The sequence below is a fragment of the Lissotriton vulgaris genome, chromosome 4_1 (assembly GCF_964263255.1).
Source record: "Lissotriton vulgaris chromosome 4_1, aLisVul1.2, whole genome shotgun sequence".
Taxonomy (NCBI): domain Eukaryota; kingdom Metazoa; phylum Chordata; class Amphibia; order Caudata; family Salamandridae; genus Lissotriton; species Lissotriton vulgaris.
In genome coordinates this window covers 737,460,169-737,476,260 of record NC_141691.1, presented here as the reverse complement: position 1 = coordinate 737,476,260, position 16,092 = coordinate 737,460,169, and the positions used below count along the sequence as shown (strand labels likewise).

The window sequence follows — 16,092 nt, the reverse complement described above, 5'->3', positions numbered from 1 at the left end:
TGGAGCTGCTCTGTCAGGGCTGGTGGCTCCCTGTAATGGAGAACTGGAGCTTTGATATTGACTATGGGAGCATGGCCTACATGCTGCCACCAAAGGTATTGGGATTGTTCTTAAATCGCAATTGGTAGTGGCATTGGGTAAGGGTTCACAAGAGAATATATTGGCAGTCTCACTTGTGCAATATCACTTGTGTATTCCAGTGATTCTGGGTAAAATGGTGATAAACGTGAATACGAAAGATGTAACAGCCAAATAAAACAAGGAACAACCCGAAGTGTTCTGTGTGAAAGTGCAAATTGATCTTTACTGCATTATGATCCACGGGGAAAGTAACTAAAACAAAATCGGAAATGCTACTAGTGTGAAAAAAAAGCGCATTACAATTTAAGATGAGAAACATCTTTGGGACAGAGTGGATAGTGTTCATCTGTGTTTAAATCGAATGTGGTTACCTTTAAAAATCAAGAGGGTGGATGAGCACGCCTTCCTGTGAATAAAGCTCACTTTGAGCCGATACGTGTTAGGACTTTGGCATAATGCCACAATCACGAAATACTGAATTCAAAATCACCGCTGACAGTCATGCAGCTTTCTTTCTTAGGAGAATAAATGTGTGTATATATATATATATATATATATATATATATATATATATATATATATATAAAAATGTAAGAGTGGCGTGCTTCCGCCGCTTTCACAGCAGGCATCCGACAGGGTCGCCAAACCCTCGATATGTCAAGGATCCTGGTACCACAATCCTTTTGGAAAACACCAGAGTCGAAGCCCAAATCAGTTTCAAAAGTGCTTAAAGATTTATTTTGGCAGAAAAACAACCCTACGCGTTTCGAGGTACGCCTACCTCTTGCTCACGGGTGGAGTGTAAATCAAGGCGCCAAACTTTTAAAGTGACAGATTCCATGTTTGCACAAATCACGTGATAGTTTGACAAGAAGACAGACTTTCGTGGCTACTTTGTTACTGCCGCTTTACAAGAATGTTACAGCGTTCAATTGTAAAGTAACATATTTAGCAAATCAACTTTGCATTAATTCATATGTACAAATTGTTGCCATGAATATTATGAACAGTCAAAAATGCATTTTCTGCCCGATCTGATAATTGCTCAGATCGGCGAACATAATTAATCACAATAGAATGTCATGTGACGACCTTTGTCAGCCATACAATAAAGCTACAAAGTTGATGAAAGGTATTGCACATATTAAACACATGATCAGGCAATATTTTAACCATATTCCATGATTGTGAAAGAGTCTATAGCGCCCCAGTGGGCATATTCCACTAGAGATATTGTGCAATGTGCGTTTGACACGTTCTTCATGCTCAGCACCACACTCATTAAGAATTGCCCCAAGCAAAATGTAATACAAGGGTTCTATCCCTGTAAAAAGTGCAAAGCATGTAAAACAAGCAAAAATTGTAAATCAATAAAACTTTCCCCTGATCATGACGAACATACCATCACCAAGCATCTAAGCTGCTTCACCGAATATGCTATTTATGCATTACAATGCCCATGCAAAAAATCCTATATTGGGTGTACGACAAAACAAGCAAAGCTCAGGGTCTTAGAACATTTAAGGGCCATAAAAAATCTTAATCAACAGTACCCAGTAGCAAGACATTTTGCTCTAGAACATAATCAGAACCCCAACCTGCTAACATTTGTGGTATTGGACTGTGTTGAAAACAAAGAAAGGGGTGGCAACAGATGGCTTGATTTAAGAAAACTGGAGTCCAAATACATAATTAAATACAACACAATCCAACCGGGGGGTCACAACCTCGGAGAAGAATTGGCAATACATCTGTATGACTAACTGTAATGATACATTCTTCATCAATTTTGAACTGTTTGTGCACATAGTGCTTGCATTGAAACATATAAATGTGTGCGTTTTTTTTTAAATATTGTGTTTGTCACCACCTTTTGACAATAACTGCTAACTTTTAACTGAGTTATTATTTTCATTGCACATGCACATCACTATAAGGATTGATGTTGAAGACACATATGCTAAAATACATACATTGTCTCTTTGTTACAGATTTTGGATGCCTGCCCACTGGGGCTTAATGAAGAACGTGTCAAACGCACATTGCACAATATCTCTAGTGGAATATGCCCACTGGGGCGCTATAGACTCTTTCACAATCATGGAATATGGTTAAAATATTGCCTGATCATGTGTTTAATATGTGCAATACCTTTCATCAACTTTGTAGCTTTATTGTATGGCTGACAAAGGTCGTCACATGACATTCTATTGTGATTAATTATGTTCGCTGATCTGAGCAATTATCAGATCGGGCAGAAAATGCATTTTTGACTGTTCATAATATTCATGGCAACAATTTGTACATATGAATTAATGCAAAGTTGATTTGCTAAATATGTTACTTTACAATTGAACGCTGTAACATTCTTGTAAAGCGGCAGTAACAAAGTAGCCACGAAAGTCTGTCTTCTTGTCAAACTATCACGTGATTTGTGCAAACATGGAATCTGTCACTTTAAAAGTTTGGCGCCTTGATTTACACTCCACCCGTGAGCAAGAGGTAGGCGTACCTCGAAACGCGTAGGGTTGTTTTTCTGCCAAAATAAATCTTTAAGCACTTTTGAAACTGATTTGGGCTTCGACTCTGGTGTTTTCCAAAAGGATTGTGGTACCAGGATCTTTGAGATATATATATATATATATATCTCACACGTGCTGAGTCCCATCTTAACGATTTAAGAAGTTAAACCCAAGAAAATAGGTGGCACAACTCTGATTCAGTAGCAAGTCACGTATTTTTTATTTATTTAACCATCACAGGATAAGATTAGACCTATGCGGTTCGGCCGTAGCCTTCGACCGGCTCACATAGAGTATGTGTATAGATTGTCCCTTTTTAAAGGGAACTACCACAATTGTGAACAATTTAAAGAGCAACTACAGTCTTTTGGTGTTTTTCAGCGCTTTGAAAATTTCAACTTGGTTTACAGTTATTTTCCTTTTGTTATGTTTTAACTTTTCACTTGTAAAGTGCTCACAAGGAAATTTCCCAACATGAATTCTGTGTGATTACAGACAACGGAGCAATATTTCTTTTCAGTTTGTCACAGTTTTATGAATTTACAAATACACTTTTAATTTCAAAAGTAAATACTTTTGTCCATCAACATGTATCAGTATGTATCAATGTGGCGAAAATATTAAAAAGGTAGTGTTCCTGCAGTTCTTGTTATTCAAAATATCATGCAGTTTATAAAATTCAATGGTGCAAAATGTATGACAATTGATAATGATGGTATATTTGTTAATGGTGACCATTCTATTTGTTTGAATTTCACATTTGTCTCCAACATATTCCATTAAAGTACCAAAATAATTAAATGCATGGACGAGCTGTTGGACTTGGCCCTTTTTGCAGGGTCATCCCTGAACTTTTTGCCTTCCTCCTAGTTTTTTTTTGACCTGGTGTTGGTTGTTTTAGGACTCTGGGCACTTTAGCGCTGCTGTCCAGTTTAAAGTGTGCACGCTCTGTGGTAAACATGGTAAGATTGGTCTACACCTGTTTGTCTTATTTAATTTACCTGTCAGTCCCTTTTAAAGTGAGATACCCAGGGCCAATACATTAAATTCTACTGGTGGGCTTGCAGCGCTGATAGCGCCACCCACCAAAGTAGCCTTTAAAACCTGTGTCAGGCCTCGCCATTGCAGGGCCTGCGCACGCAGTTCACTGCCGCTTTGACGTGGCACTAAGTGGGTGCCACGTCTGTGACCCCCTTTACTGCATGTCAGTCCCCTCTACGGTAGGCCCTAGCTAGCCCTATGGGCAGGGTGTATTGTAGGTTAAAGGTAGGATATGTACCTTAATTGTGTGACATGTTCTGGTAGTGACAAACAGCCATTTTGGTTTCTTTCTGCTTTGATGGTGCCCTCTCATAAGAATGCATTGGGGATTCCCTGATAAGTGTTACAGTGGTAATTTCTGATCTGAGAGGAACAGCGTGGTCAAGTTTGGTATGTTTGGAATAGTAATAATAAATGCTGCTTGATGGTGTACGCAGATTTATTATCACTACTTAAGAAATGCCACTTTTAGAAGTTGTACAAAAGGGGGTGGTGATGGACGGAGCATCTGACTCAATCAAACACTCACACCCAGTCAAAAGATCTGGGTTTACTCCATCACTGTTCTTTAGCCCACTCTGCCACCCCAGTTCAGGCATGGCTATATGCAAATCAGTCTGACCCTGTGCCTCATGGAAACAGCCCAGCCCGAACTGCCAAGCCATGTCTTCCCTGGACCGTAAACAAGCTTCTGAGGACCGGTTTCTGGCATTCCAGCCGTCTTCAGCCCGGCTTGCTTGAATCCAGTGGCAAAGTGAGCAAGGGACTCACGTCTGGGCATACCCTGCCACACTTATGGCGGCCAAAAGCGGTACAAAAGGGGGTGGTGATGGACGGAGCATCTGACTCAATCAAACACTCACACCCAGTCAAAAGATCTGGGTTTAATCCATCACTGTTCTTTAGCCCACTCTGCCACCCCAGTTCAGGCATGGCTATATGCAAATCAGTCTGACCCTGTGCCTCATGGAAACAGCCCAGCCCGAACTGCCAAGCCATGTCTTCCCTGGACCGGAAACAAGCTTCCGAGGGCCGGTTTCTGGCATTCCAGCAGTCTTCAACCCGGCTTGCTTGAATCCAGTGGCAAAGCAGTTCGGGCTGGATTAAATAAAGCTATTTGAGCATCTAATGACTGTTTTCAGCTTCCTTATGGAGAAGAGTGAAAGTCCTCAATTGTGACTTGTTTGAGCCAATTTAAAGTCTGAGTATGCTTTATTTATTTTTTGTTTTTTAGGTCAGAAATGTTAAGTACAAACAGTTCATAGAAATAAATTCATATGCAGAATATGCCATCCCCTGTGTAGCATAATATGGTCTAGGGCATGGAGATCACAAAAATTAACAAAGTAATAATAATTAACCATCATCTAAAGAAAACCATAGTCCGTGGCATCCTTCTACATGAAAGTGAAATTTTTATTTCTTTCAATTGATTATAAATCCTAAATTTCCTCAAAGAAGAGGGGCCTCTACATTTAGCCAAGGCCATCTCAGACTCTTGGACATGCCTCAGGAGGGCCCACCTTTCAACTGCCTAAAGTCTGAATATGCTTTGTGTTCTTTTTTCTTAGGCAGCTTTGAAGATGACTCTAAAGGATCACGTACTACTGCGGAAATGTTATCTGCAAACATTATTAGTTTGTGTATGTCACTACGATTGAGCTAGTGTCCCTTTGTACCAGTAGCTCCAAGAACCAGCACAAACGTACTGGAGACTAGACCCATATCAGTCATGTTCCCCTTTCAAGTTCACTTTTATCAGAGGCAACATGTACTTGAGCAGTTGGGACTTCACAACTACCTTGGAAGAAGTGCTTAAACTTGGGACTAAAACCGATAGCTCTCAAGACCAAACTGCCTATTCTCTTCACATAAGATCAACTGTCTATTTGGCTTCTAGCAAAAGTTAGATCACTGGCAAGTATTCTTATTCCGCTGTGCCTGAGATTAACCACGTTCCGAAGCCATAGGTCTAATCGTAAAAGCTTCTCCCTATACTACAATACAAAGGCTTGACATTTTACTTCCTGCCTGGCCCTGCCTTTGAATGCGTTACCCTCATTTTATCGTAAGTCTTTAATGCTCTTATGGTGGATAGTATTTTTGTAGGCAAGGAATTGATAGATATTGTTTAAATGAGCCATTGTTTATGAATAAATAATCATGAAGCTCATGAGGTTTTAGAACGTTTTATGTATCCGGTCTGTTTTACAATGATGTTACCAGTGCATTCTTGTAGTTTAAATAAGATGGACTTTCATTTGAGTTCAGATGATTTACGTACACAAGAGGAAGACTAGAAATGTCTGACGCATGAAAGCATATTCTATCTATTTTTACAATGCCTAGTAGGCTGTTTTTATTACTTTTGTGTAATTTGTGAGATTTTATAAATTGTACTTGACAGTACAAGTTTGTACTGCATTTGTGTATTAGTGTTGCAGTCTTGCTTCTCAGTTAGAAAAAGAAAATATCTGCATGGCTGGAAGAAGCACTTTTCATTTATTAGGGAACGACCCATAACTATCCAAAAACCTTCAAAACCTCTTCGTTTAGTAGCTGTTTTTCGACATTTTCTCCTTTCCACAATATTCAGTGGAGGGCTGTCAGTAAATGAGGTGTATCATTCTATTTATCCTAAAGTACAAACTGTATTTTCAGTACTATGATCCTACGCTCAACTTTTGGGGCATTGCATATTAGGGGGTGGGAGGTTACGTAATACCAAGTTTCTGACACATGTAATTCATTTCTTAGGTAATGAAGGAGGTCCAGAGTGCAATGAATACAGCGGCTGCAGACGACAGCAAACTTGTGCTGCTAAGTGCAGTTGGCAGTGTCTTCTGCGGTGGCCTTGATTTTATTTATTTTATACGACGTTTGACGGATGATAGGAAAAGGGAAAGTATTAAAATGGCAGACACAATTAAGTAAGTAAACTGTACGTAATCCTCTGTTTGTGGACGTTTTAAGTATTTTGAAAAGTAAATGCATTCGTTCATGACTGCGAAACATTATGGAAATTGTAGTGTCTAAATGCCAGTATACAAAGCCATTTTGTGGTTGCATACCTTCACAAAATTACATGATTTACAACCCAGGTCACGAGCCTTTCAGACTAGGAAAATAAGTTTACCAACCCATTTCAAATTGTAGTTAAGAAAGGTTGTTCCCTCCTAGTTGCAATTTGGAATCAAATATTTGAAGCTGTAGTCTCAATGCATTGACAATGTCTGACTCATCAGATGAGGTGGTAAAAATGGTTTCAGAAAGGGAAGTTGTCCCCTTGGACAGCGTCCCCTTTGGAAATTGTGCCTGCTGACCTCAGACGTGATATTGGGGGAAGCCGCTAGTGTTCCCAAGGGTTATTTCCCGATTCTACTTATGTGTTTTCTAGTAGAAAACACTTTATTAAATAAGCGCCGGATTCTTTAACAAACACAGGCATGTTGTTCAGCCACCTCTCCCTATGTTTGTAGCCAATCACCAGAGGTCACAAATAGCGATATGACTAATTAATATACATTAAGCAGGTGGTTTTGTGACTGGAGATTTTGCAAGCGACCTATTAGTGCATTGATCGCTTTGCAAGATAAGCAATGGTACTCAAAAAGGTGGTGCACAATTTGCAACTGGTCTCTTTGTAAATTGGGCTCTAAAATATTTCTGGAAGTTAACAAGTCTTGTTTAATTGTGTACTTCTGAGACATTACAGTACATTGGAGAGGTGTGGTGCACCAGCCAGGGCAGCTGACTTCCGAGCACAGGGTTCACGGTTCGATCCCCGGCTCCGGCGGCAGCTCAGCTCAGCACCATGTGACTCTGGGCAATAGCTCGCTTAATTTCCACGACGGCCCCCAGTGCCTTAAGACCCGCAAGGGTGAGTAGTTCGCGCTTTACAGATACGGATTTTTACTTTTTTACATTTGAGGGTGTGTTCAGTTTTGTTTAGTATGTCTATTTTTAAAACTATACTGTGGATTTTTTATGCAGTATCTGCATATTGGTGAACAGTGAGAACCACTTCAGTCCATTTTTTTTACATTGATTCTTACACAGAGCTATAAAATGACAAAACCGTGAAAGAAATTCAATCAATGCAATTCATTTCGCAAAACATTACAATAAAATCTGTTTATACAGACAATCATCAGCATAAAATCCAAAAGAAAATTATAATTGGACAAAAATTATTCGCATATCTTTAAGTTAACAGCACTAGAATATTTCAATATTAACCCAATGTTTAATTTATCTGCCACCATTAATAACTCCCATCCAGCATACCAAATGAAGAGAGATAATATTAATAGAAAAGGCTGAGCAGCATGTTCTAAAATAATTCTGCCTTAACCCCTTCCCTGCTAGGCATCCCCCCGCTAAGCCTTTTTTTGGCTATATGGGGTAGTTTGCACTTAGGCTTCTGTAACTTTTTGTCTACATAAGGTATCCAAACCAAATTTGTGTCCTTTTCTTCCAACATCCTGAGGATTCTAAAGATCCCCGGCTTTGTGGATTCCCCTGAAGGAAACCGTGAAATTAGCCAAAATATAGCAACATTGGTTTTTTTACTGGGTTTTTTAAAGTTGGGGAAAAAGTGCTGAAGAAGAAATTGTTAGATTTTTTTTTCCCTTACGAATGGTATCAACAAAGGGTTTGTGGTGCTGAAATCAGCAGCTTTCAGGAGCAGGCAGACTTATGTCAGAAAACAAAAATTTTCGATACAGCTTAAGCATTTTACTGGGACGTAGCCTATTTTTTCAATTTTTTGTGCTTTCAACCTCCTTCTGGTAAGTGGTGAAAATGGATGTGAAAGCAATAATGAATACCAGAAATCTATCCATTCCTAAAAAGCAGACAGAATTCTGATTTCAGTAAGGGATCAATAGTGTGGATTCTTTAAGCTTTTCCTATAGAAACTAACAGTTGAAAAAGCAATATATTGAAATTGAGTTAAAAAAAACCTGCCATTTGTGCCAACGTTTTCACCTGCAACTTCTTCTAAGTATGACAGATTTTTTAAAGCATTATACGATTAGGTCTGCTAACCCTTTTTGTTAGAGGGATATCTTGTAGGTTTACCAAGAACCTGAGTTACCCAGAGCCAATAACTGAGCTGCCCCTTGCAAGGGTTTTTCATTGTGTACCGAGTATATAGCAATTAATTTGGTAAAATATAGAGTGAAAAATAGGTATTGAGGAAACCTATGTATTTCTGAAATGGGAACAAAATATAGAGTTTATAAGCAGTGGTTATTTGCACATCTCCAAAATTGTGTGTACCCATACTAGAATGTAAAATTGAGGAAATGTTTCAAAATGACTGCATTTTAACACATTTGGAATGCATAAATGCACAGCAAGTCAATTGGTAGGAACACTTGTTCTACTATTCTGTGTTCCCCTAATGCTCCTAATTAAAATAGTACCTCACTTGTGTGGGTATGCCTGGTGCCTATGACAGAAAACTGGCAAAAATGCTGCGTTGACACATCCAGAATCCTTTGCAAACCTCAAACTTTGTCAAACACACCTTTTTCTCATATTTCTGTGTTGGAAAGTTCTTGAATCTGCAGGGAGTCACAAATTTCCACTCACCCAGCATTCCCACAAGTCTCCTGATTAAAAATGGTACCTCACTTGTGTGGGTAGGCCTAGTGCCCACTACAGTAAACAGCTGAAAACTTACTGTGGAGACTTCAAAATTATCGATTACAAATGGACCTTGCTTTGCGAGGGCGTCACCTGCGTTTTTGAACCCCAAGCTCGGCGGCCACCGTACGAAACTTACAAAACCCAGACATTTCTGAAAACTAGACACCCTGGGGAGGCCAGGGAGGCGTGAATTGCATGGATCCCGCAATGTGTTTATACCCAGAATCCCCTATAAACCTCAAATTTAGATGAAAAACAAAATCTGATTTTTCTAAGATTTTCGGTGTGGGAAAGTTGTGGGATCGAAGGGCTGATACAAATTTCCTACCACCCAGCATTCCCCCTGGTCTCCTGATAAAAGTGGTACCTCACTTGTGTGGGTGGGCCAACTATCCACGACCAGGAAAGGCCAGAAACGTATTGTGGAGACTTCGAAATTATCTGTGACAAAACGACCTGGTTCTGCAACGGGGATACCTGAGTTTTTGGTCCTGGTCCCGGCGCCCATCTACAGAAACCTACCAAACCCAGATATTTCTGAAAACTCAACACCCGGGGTAGTCCAGGAAGGTGTGGCTTGCGTGGATCCCATAACATTTTCATGCCCAGAATCCCAGGCAAACCTCAAATTTAGCTGAAAAAATCCCCTTTTCCTTACATTTCTGTGTGGGATCACTGCACCAGCACAAATGTCCTACCACCCGGCGTTCCCCCTGCTCTCCAAGATAAAAATTATACCTCACTTGTGTGGATGTTCAATGCGGAGTCAGCCTAAAAACGCATTTAAAGAATATATAGCGCTTAAAACTCACTGTGCTATCCCCTCAATCCCTATGTTGTTGGTCCTTCATTATCCCTTGGCCCACCCACACAAATAAGGTATCATGTTACTTGGGAGACTGAGGGGAACGCTGGGTGGTATGACATTTGTGCCGGCGCAGTGATCCCAGGCTGAAATGTGAGGAAAATGTCATTGTTCAGCTACATTTGAGGTTTGCAGGGGATTCTGGATAGGAAACTGTTGGAGGATCCACGCAAGCTGTACCTCCCTTGATTCCCCTGGCTGTCTCCACAAAACGTTTTGAGCCCTTCCCCGTCACTGGTACTTGGCCCTCCAACCCAAGAAAGGTATCATTTTTTTATTCGGGAGGCCTGCGGTAATGCTGGGTGGTAGGACATTGGTGTCAGCCCGGTGATCTTACAACTTTCCCACACAGAAATGTGTGAGAAAGATTTGATATTTTTTATAGCTAAATTTGAGGTTAGCAGGGAATTCTGGATAAGAACATTTTGGGAGATCCATGCAAGTCACACCTCTCCGGACTGTCCTGGGTGTCCAGTTTTCAGAAATGTCTGAGTTTTGTTTGATTTCCTAGATTCACATGAGCCCAGACCAAAAAGGCAGGTGACTCCCTCTCATAACCAAGTGTTTTTTGTGATCAATAATTTTGATGTCGCCACAGTACGTTTTGGGCTATTTCCTGTCGCCGACCCCAACCACACAAGTGAGGTACTGTTTTTTGGTCGAGCTTAGCTCCACGCGCATGCGCTGCGCTAGGAGATTACCTTTTGGAATCGGTCTGCACTTTTCTGACACTTGTGTGTGCGGCGACATCCACCTTAAGGGAGCTCTGTTTCTTAATGTATTGGTTGTCACCCTCTTTTTCTTTTTATTTAATAAATGTGGTCTAACTCTGTCCTGTAAAGGTTTGCTGTGAGGCAAGGATACTTTTTAATCATCGTATTTACATTTCAGTCGCCTGCCAGAAGCGGAGCTCTTTGAAAAAGCGTCTGTCTTGCGGTGGGCAGTGGTGAAATTAAGTTTAATAGGCGTGCAGTTTCCTCCACCACGGGTGGAACAGTTTCTGGCTCCGCACAATCAGGCTCATCGGACCCTGGAAATCGCTGACAGGCTTTGATGTAGAAGCAGAAGATGTGTGAGGGTTCCAAATGCATGGACTAGCCTCATGCGCTCGCGGAGACCCGTGCACACATCCGCGCAGCCGCTGGCATTTTGTAAAACGCACAGTGGCCCGAAGAGAGTAAAAAAACTATCCCCGTGCAAAGCCACTGACTGAACCTACGATATTAAAACTGCCAAAATACCTTCATCTTGTCGCGACGAGGGCCTTTCGCTCACATACCCGACCAGACCTCTACTTATTTCCTTCAGTATTTATAAAATAGTGCCATTCCGAAACATCGAAACACCGACACACTTGGTAAGAAGGAAATGTGCAAAGCAACTCAGCTGCGCCCTGAAAAAAACAACAGTTTAATATGAAAGAACGCCATGCGAAAGAGATTGGGCAATAAATACAAACAAAAAACTCTGTGGCTTAAAATCGAACTGATAATGCACTGCAGACAAGCACACATCATTGTCAAACGAGCCCAGAGACAGGTGTGGCCTAGGGTTCAAAAGCTGAAACTCTCCAGACATACCTGACCACATTTATACGAACAGCCTCGCACAGCTGCATAGCAAAGTCATGCAGGGTTGCCATGAACAACAAATGTGTATAACGCCCTGACTACGGCTACTTCAAACATGCAAACCCGACTACACACCGAGATACCGTCTCTAAAATGATGGAGGCCTAAACAAAGGATGCACACACATTGACGCCCACACACCCAAGCACACATGTGCGAACACTTGTTCGCTGCCGACCCAAACGCAATAGCTCAGTTACCATCCAAAACCAGCATTGACATAGCCAATAGGTCTCCCCTTTGGGACCTTATAAGTGTTTAGACATGCAATGGTTTAGGTTATTGCACCAAGGAAATTGTGCTGCATAACTAAATACTTATGAGGTCTCAAAAGCGAGACCTATTGGCTATGCCAATGCTTGTTATGAGGAGACTTGGGCGAATGCTGGGTGGGTGGAAGTTTGTGGCTTCCCGCAGATTCCAGAACTTTAGGAAAATGTGTTTTTTGTTGTTTTTTTCACAAAGTTTTAGGTTTACAAGAGATTCTGAGTAACAGAACCAGGTGAGAGCCACACAATTCACCCCATCCTGAATTCCCCTGGTTTTCAACAATGTACAGGTTTGCTAGGGCCCAAAATTCACAGCTAGGCAAATTACAAAAAAGATCAGTGCCTAGTGGGCTGAATATACAGATATATATTGCAAGTATGTCTTTAAGAAGCGTATGTCTGCTTTTGTTGCTGCTTTCCTTTTTGAGACTCTAGAGGGACCTTGAACTAGTTGTTGCTATATACATTTCCACTCCCTTTTTAGGGGCACCTACGTTGCATGGTCCCGGAGGCAGGTCCCCCCCCCCCGCTGGGTTTTATCTGTCTGAGCGTGGTCTTTGCCATCTTTCTTGGTTGCTATTTTTTGCAATGCTTTGGTTTGCCATTGTAGAGGTGTCTCTCTCTTACACTCTTTGTCTCTCTTGTTGTGGGTGTGCTCTGAGAATCATCTCCCACTCTGATCTCAGGGAAGGGTTAGATTCCACAATAACGTGCTATTGACTTAATTCAGGGGTACAGGTTAATTTTCTTCGCCCCTGCGTTTTGTCCACTTGAATTAGTTAGATCCCATTCTCTGTTCCATGGCATAGATTTGGAGGCATGATTGATGTTTTTGGCCTCCTAGCCTTATACAGTCGTGGGTTGATTACCTTTGACAATGACACATTGTATTATTTTATGAAGTGTTTTCTTCAACACTTCCTCATCCCTCTGTTCTGGGTTATGTTGTCCACATGTTTCTCATGAGTATTTCCCACAATTCTTCTGGTAGAGCATCTTCTTTGCTTTGCATGTGATTTTTTTGGACAGCTTAGTTGCTATGACCAGCTAGTCTTATTTAGGGATCTTGTTTTGACCCACCTCCAAGGATGGTGTTGCTTGGGTATCTAATTCTAAGATAAAGAATTTGTAGCTAGATGTCTTTATCAGATGAATAAGTTACTTACCTTCGATAACACCTTATCTGGTCAAGACCAGAATCTGTCCGCAGATTCCTTAACGACTCACCCATCCTCCCCGCACTACGAACTGTTGGTCCTGTTACCTACAAGATACCTTTCGTGGCATTCTAATGCCTCTTTTCAGGGCTTTGCATTTGTTTATCAAAAATTTTATTTCTTTTTGGCACATTGTTTCTTTATGAAGTTTCAAAAAGTGACTCCGGGTTGTGAGCACAAAAAGATAATCACAGAAGAAACTGAGGTCAGCATGTTCGTCAACGTCACATCCGAAGGGCGACATCGCTCGACAGCCACTACCGGTACGCAGAGGTACTGCTGTACAAACATTCCTGGTTCTAGTCTGGTACCTGGAGAGAATTCTAAGATAAGGAATCTGCGGCTAGATCCTGTCTCTACAAGATAAGGCGTTACAGAAGGTAACTTATTCAGCATGCTCATTTGATCAGGTTGATCTGTGCTGGGAGAAATTTAATCAATCCTAACAAAGTGTCTAAGAAAGACCAGATGGCTAGAGAAGCAGGAAAACTGAATTTGCCCCTACAGTTGTGCCTCTCCTGTAGATATTCTTCAAGCCAGGCAGCCAAAAAACAGCATCAAAAAAGGAGTACAAACTACTCTGCCACCAAGAATAGCAGCAATATGTGGAAATGGTTACAAATATTCCATGAAGTGAGGTCTACATGCTTAATTTTCACATGTTCATTCGGCAGGGCACAGTTGATTGTAGGAGCTTTACCCTGGCAAGATTCAACTTGCTGTACTCCCATGAATGGAGACCAAGCTGGAACAAGATGTTCAAGGCATGTGTGGCTGTAGATACACATGATGTGTGTACTCTTGCTATCTAGTATTGGGCCCAGATGTGTGCAAGTTGTTTTTCTCTGAAGAAGTCTTTTGAGTCACGAAATATTGGGGCTCCCCCTTTTGCTGGTAATGTGCATGGGCACTACTCCATTGTTACATTGTTAGGTCTCGCCTGGCGTTGCAGCGCAAAGCGCTCCACGCTGGGCGAGAGATATTGTAGATTATAGTAGAGTAGTTTTGAGAAGGGGATTCGAAGCCCTCCCCCTTTATTTTCATTGGCTGGTGTCCCCGTTTAGGCTTAACAGTGGCTTGCCATTAGAAATAAGGTATTTTTGTTGCCGCCTTTTTGTCCGGCCCATCCGGATTGTCTCGTCGGCCTTGTGGCTGTCGCAAAGCAATTTCTTATCTTTGGCGGGGCCATCTGGTTTCACTTAGCCGTGTGTTTATTTTTACATCGCGCTTTTACTCAAAATGAAATTGCAATGCAAATATAAACACGGCTGAGTGAAAACAGATGGCGAGCGCTTGTCTTCCTCACCTGCCTAATCTGATTACATGAGCGCCGAGTGCGCACGACCAAAGGTAAATGGAAAGAAACAACTAGGCAGACCAACTAGGCCTTGGACGTTCTCTGCTCGCGAGCATACGTTCTAAATCGTACACCTCGCTAGCCGAAGGCAACAGCGACTTCGGTATTATTGTGTGCACGGTGGCAGGTCACTCGAGGGAACTTTCTGATCAAGCAGACATGGTAGTGCACTCCCACGCTCTTCGGAAGAGCTGACACGGCCTCCGAAGCCGCGGCAAGCAGTCATGCCACACCTGGGACCTCCACAGAGCCCTGCGCACTCCTTTCATCAAGTAATTGGATTAATACCTGCTTCCTACGGCTAATCCCCAAACGTGGGCAAGTGTTATTTCGAATCCTGTGGAATAGTCTCCTTTTACGCGAAGGCAGAGCACTTTATTCCTCTGCGTGCACTATTAGCTGCTTAACATCAGAACTAATGTGCATGAAGCAACAGCGCAATCCCGGAGCGTCGTTCAGTTGCTGAAGATTCAGAGCTCTCATCCAGCTGCAATCCTGCTTTGCATTTTTTTTTGCTTCTCTGTAACATTTTCATGACTTGCTGTGCACATATTGTATTTACAATAGGTTGCATGATTTTAGGAGGAAAAATCATCTGATAAAGTATGTTAAACTCATTGGATTTTATTTTTGGGGATGTGATATGGTTAGATGCAAGCCCTAATGGGCGTACGAGTGATGGAGACTCATGAATGGGCTGCTACGGGGCTTTAAGTGGGATGTAAAAGGGGGGGTGTTTCTCAAAGGGGCATGGCCTATGTAATAACGGGCATGGCTTAAACACCTAAAGCACTAAAAATCTGCGCTTAGCATAGTGCGCCATCCGACTGGTATTTTACTGCTTCTGCAATTGCATCCAGGTGTACAATACAAGTAACATTATAACTACAAAAATCCAGGACTATTGGCTTTGTCAAAGGTTTGTTAGTTGCCAACCTCCCCCACACTCTTGGGAAAACACTGTCCCCGACAAATCTGCTGTCGGTCTTGCTCCTCACCCACACGCACCGCCGCTTGTTTATTGTGGACCCAGGCATCAGCTGCTAGGAACAGGCCATGGACCCAGTGTGAATGAACGCCGGCAGCTCGTGCTTCAAGGAGACACTGGTTTGTGCTGATAGAAGGAAGAGCACGGGGAGGAAAGAGGGAGTCCAACGCCGAGGCCATGAGGAGTAGGAGCAATTCAGGAGTCCGACTAGATGACTATACCCGGCTGGTGCAGCAGACCAATTTGTGTCAGCAGGTGAGGGGCGTTTTGCAAATATTGCCTTCACTGTGATTAATCTTTGATAATCACGTCCATCTGGGTAGGCTGCTTCTGCTGATAGCACTCATAACTTTGTTGGAGGAGCTAGTGCTGTGTGGGTTATGTGAAGCGTTTGTAATAAGGCATGAGTTATTTATTATTATTATTATTATGTAGGTGTTGAGAGTATGCGCAGTGTCCAGTGTAG

General features: G+C 41.9%; 1 protein-coding gene across 2 annotated transcripts in view; it reads left to right on the top strand.

Moving 5' to 3' along the window:
• CDYL (chromodomain Y like) overlaps nucleotides 1-16,092 on the top strand; it is a 245,982-nt gene that overhangs the window by 195,763 nt on the left and 34,127 nt on the right. For both annotated transcript variants that reach the window (XM_086965039.1, XM_086965040.1), the window contains one exon: nucleotides 6,402-6,574. In XM_086965039.1, coding sequence (XP_086821165.1) covers nucleotides 6,402-6,574 — 173 coding nt within the window. The remainder of the gene's footprint in view (nucleotides 1-6,401; nucleotides 6,575-16,092) is intronic.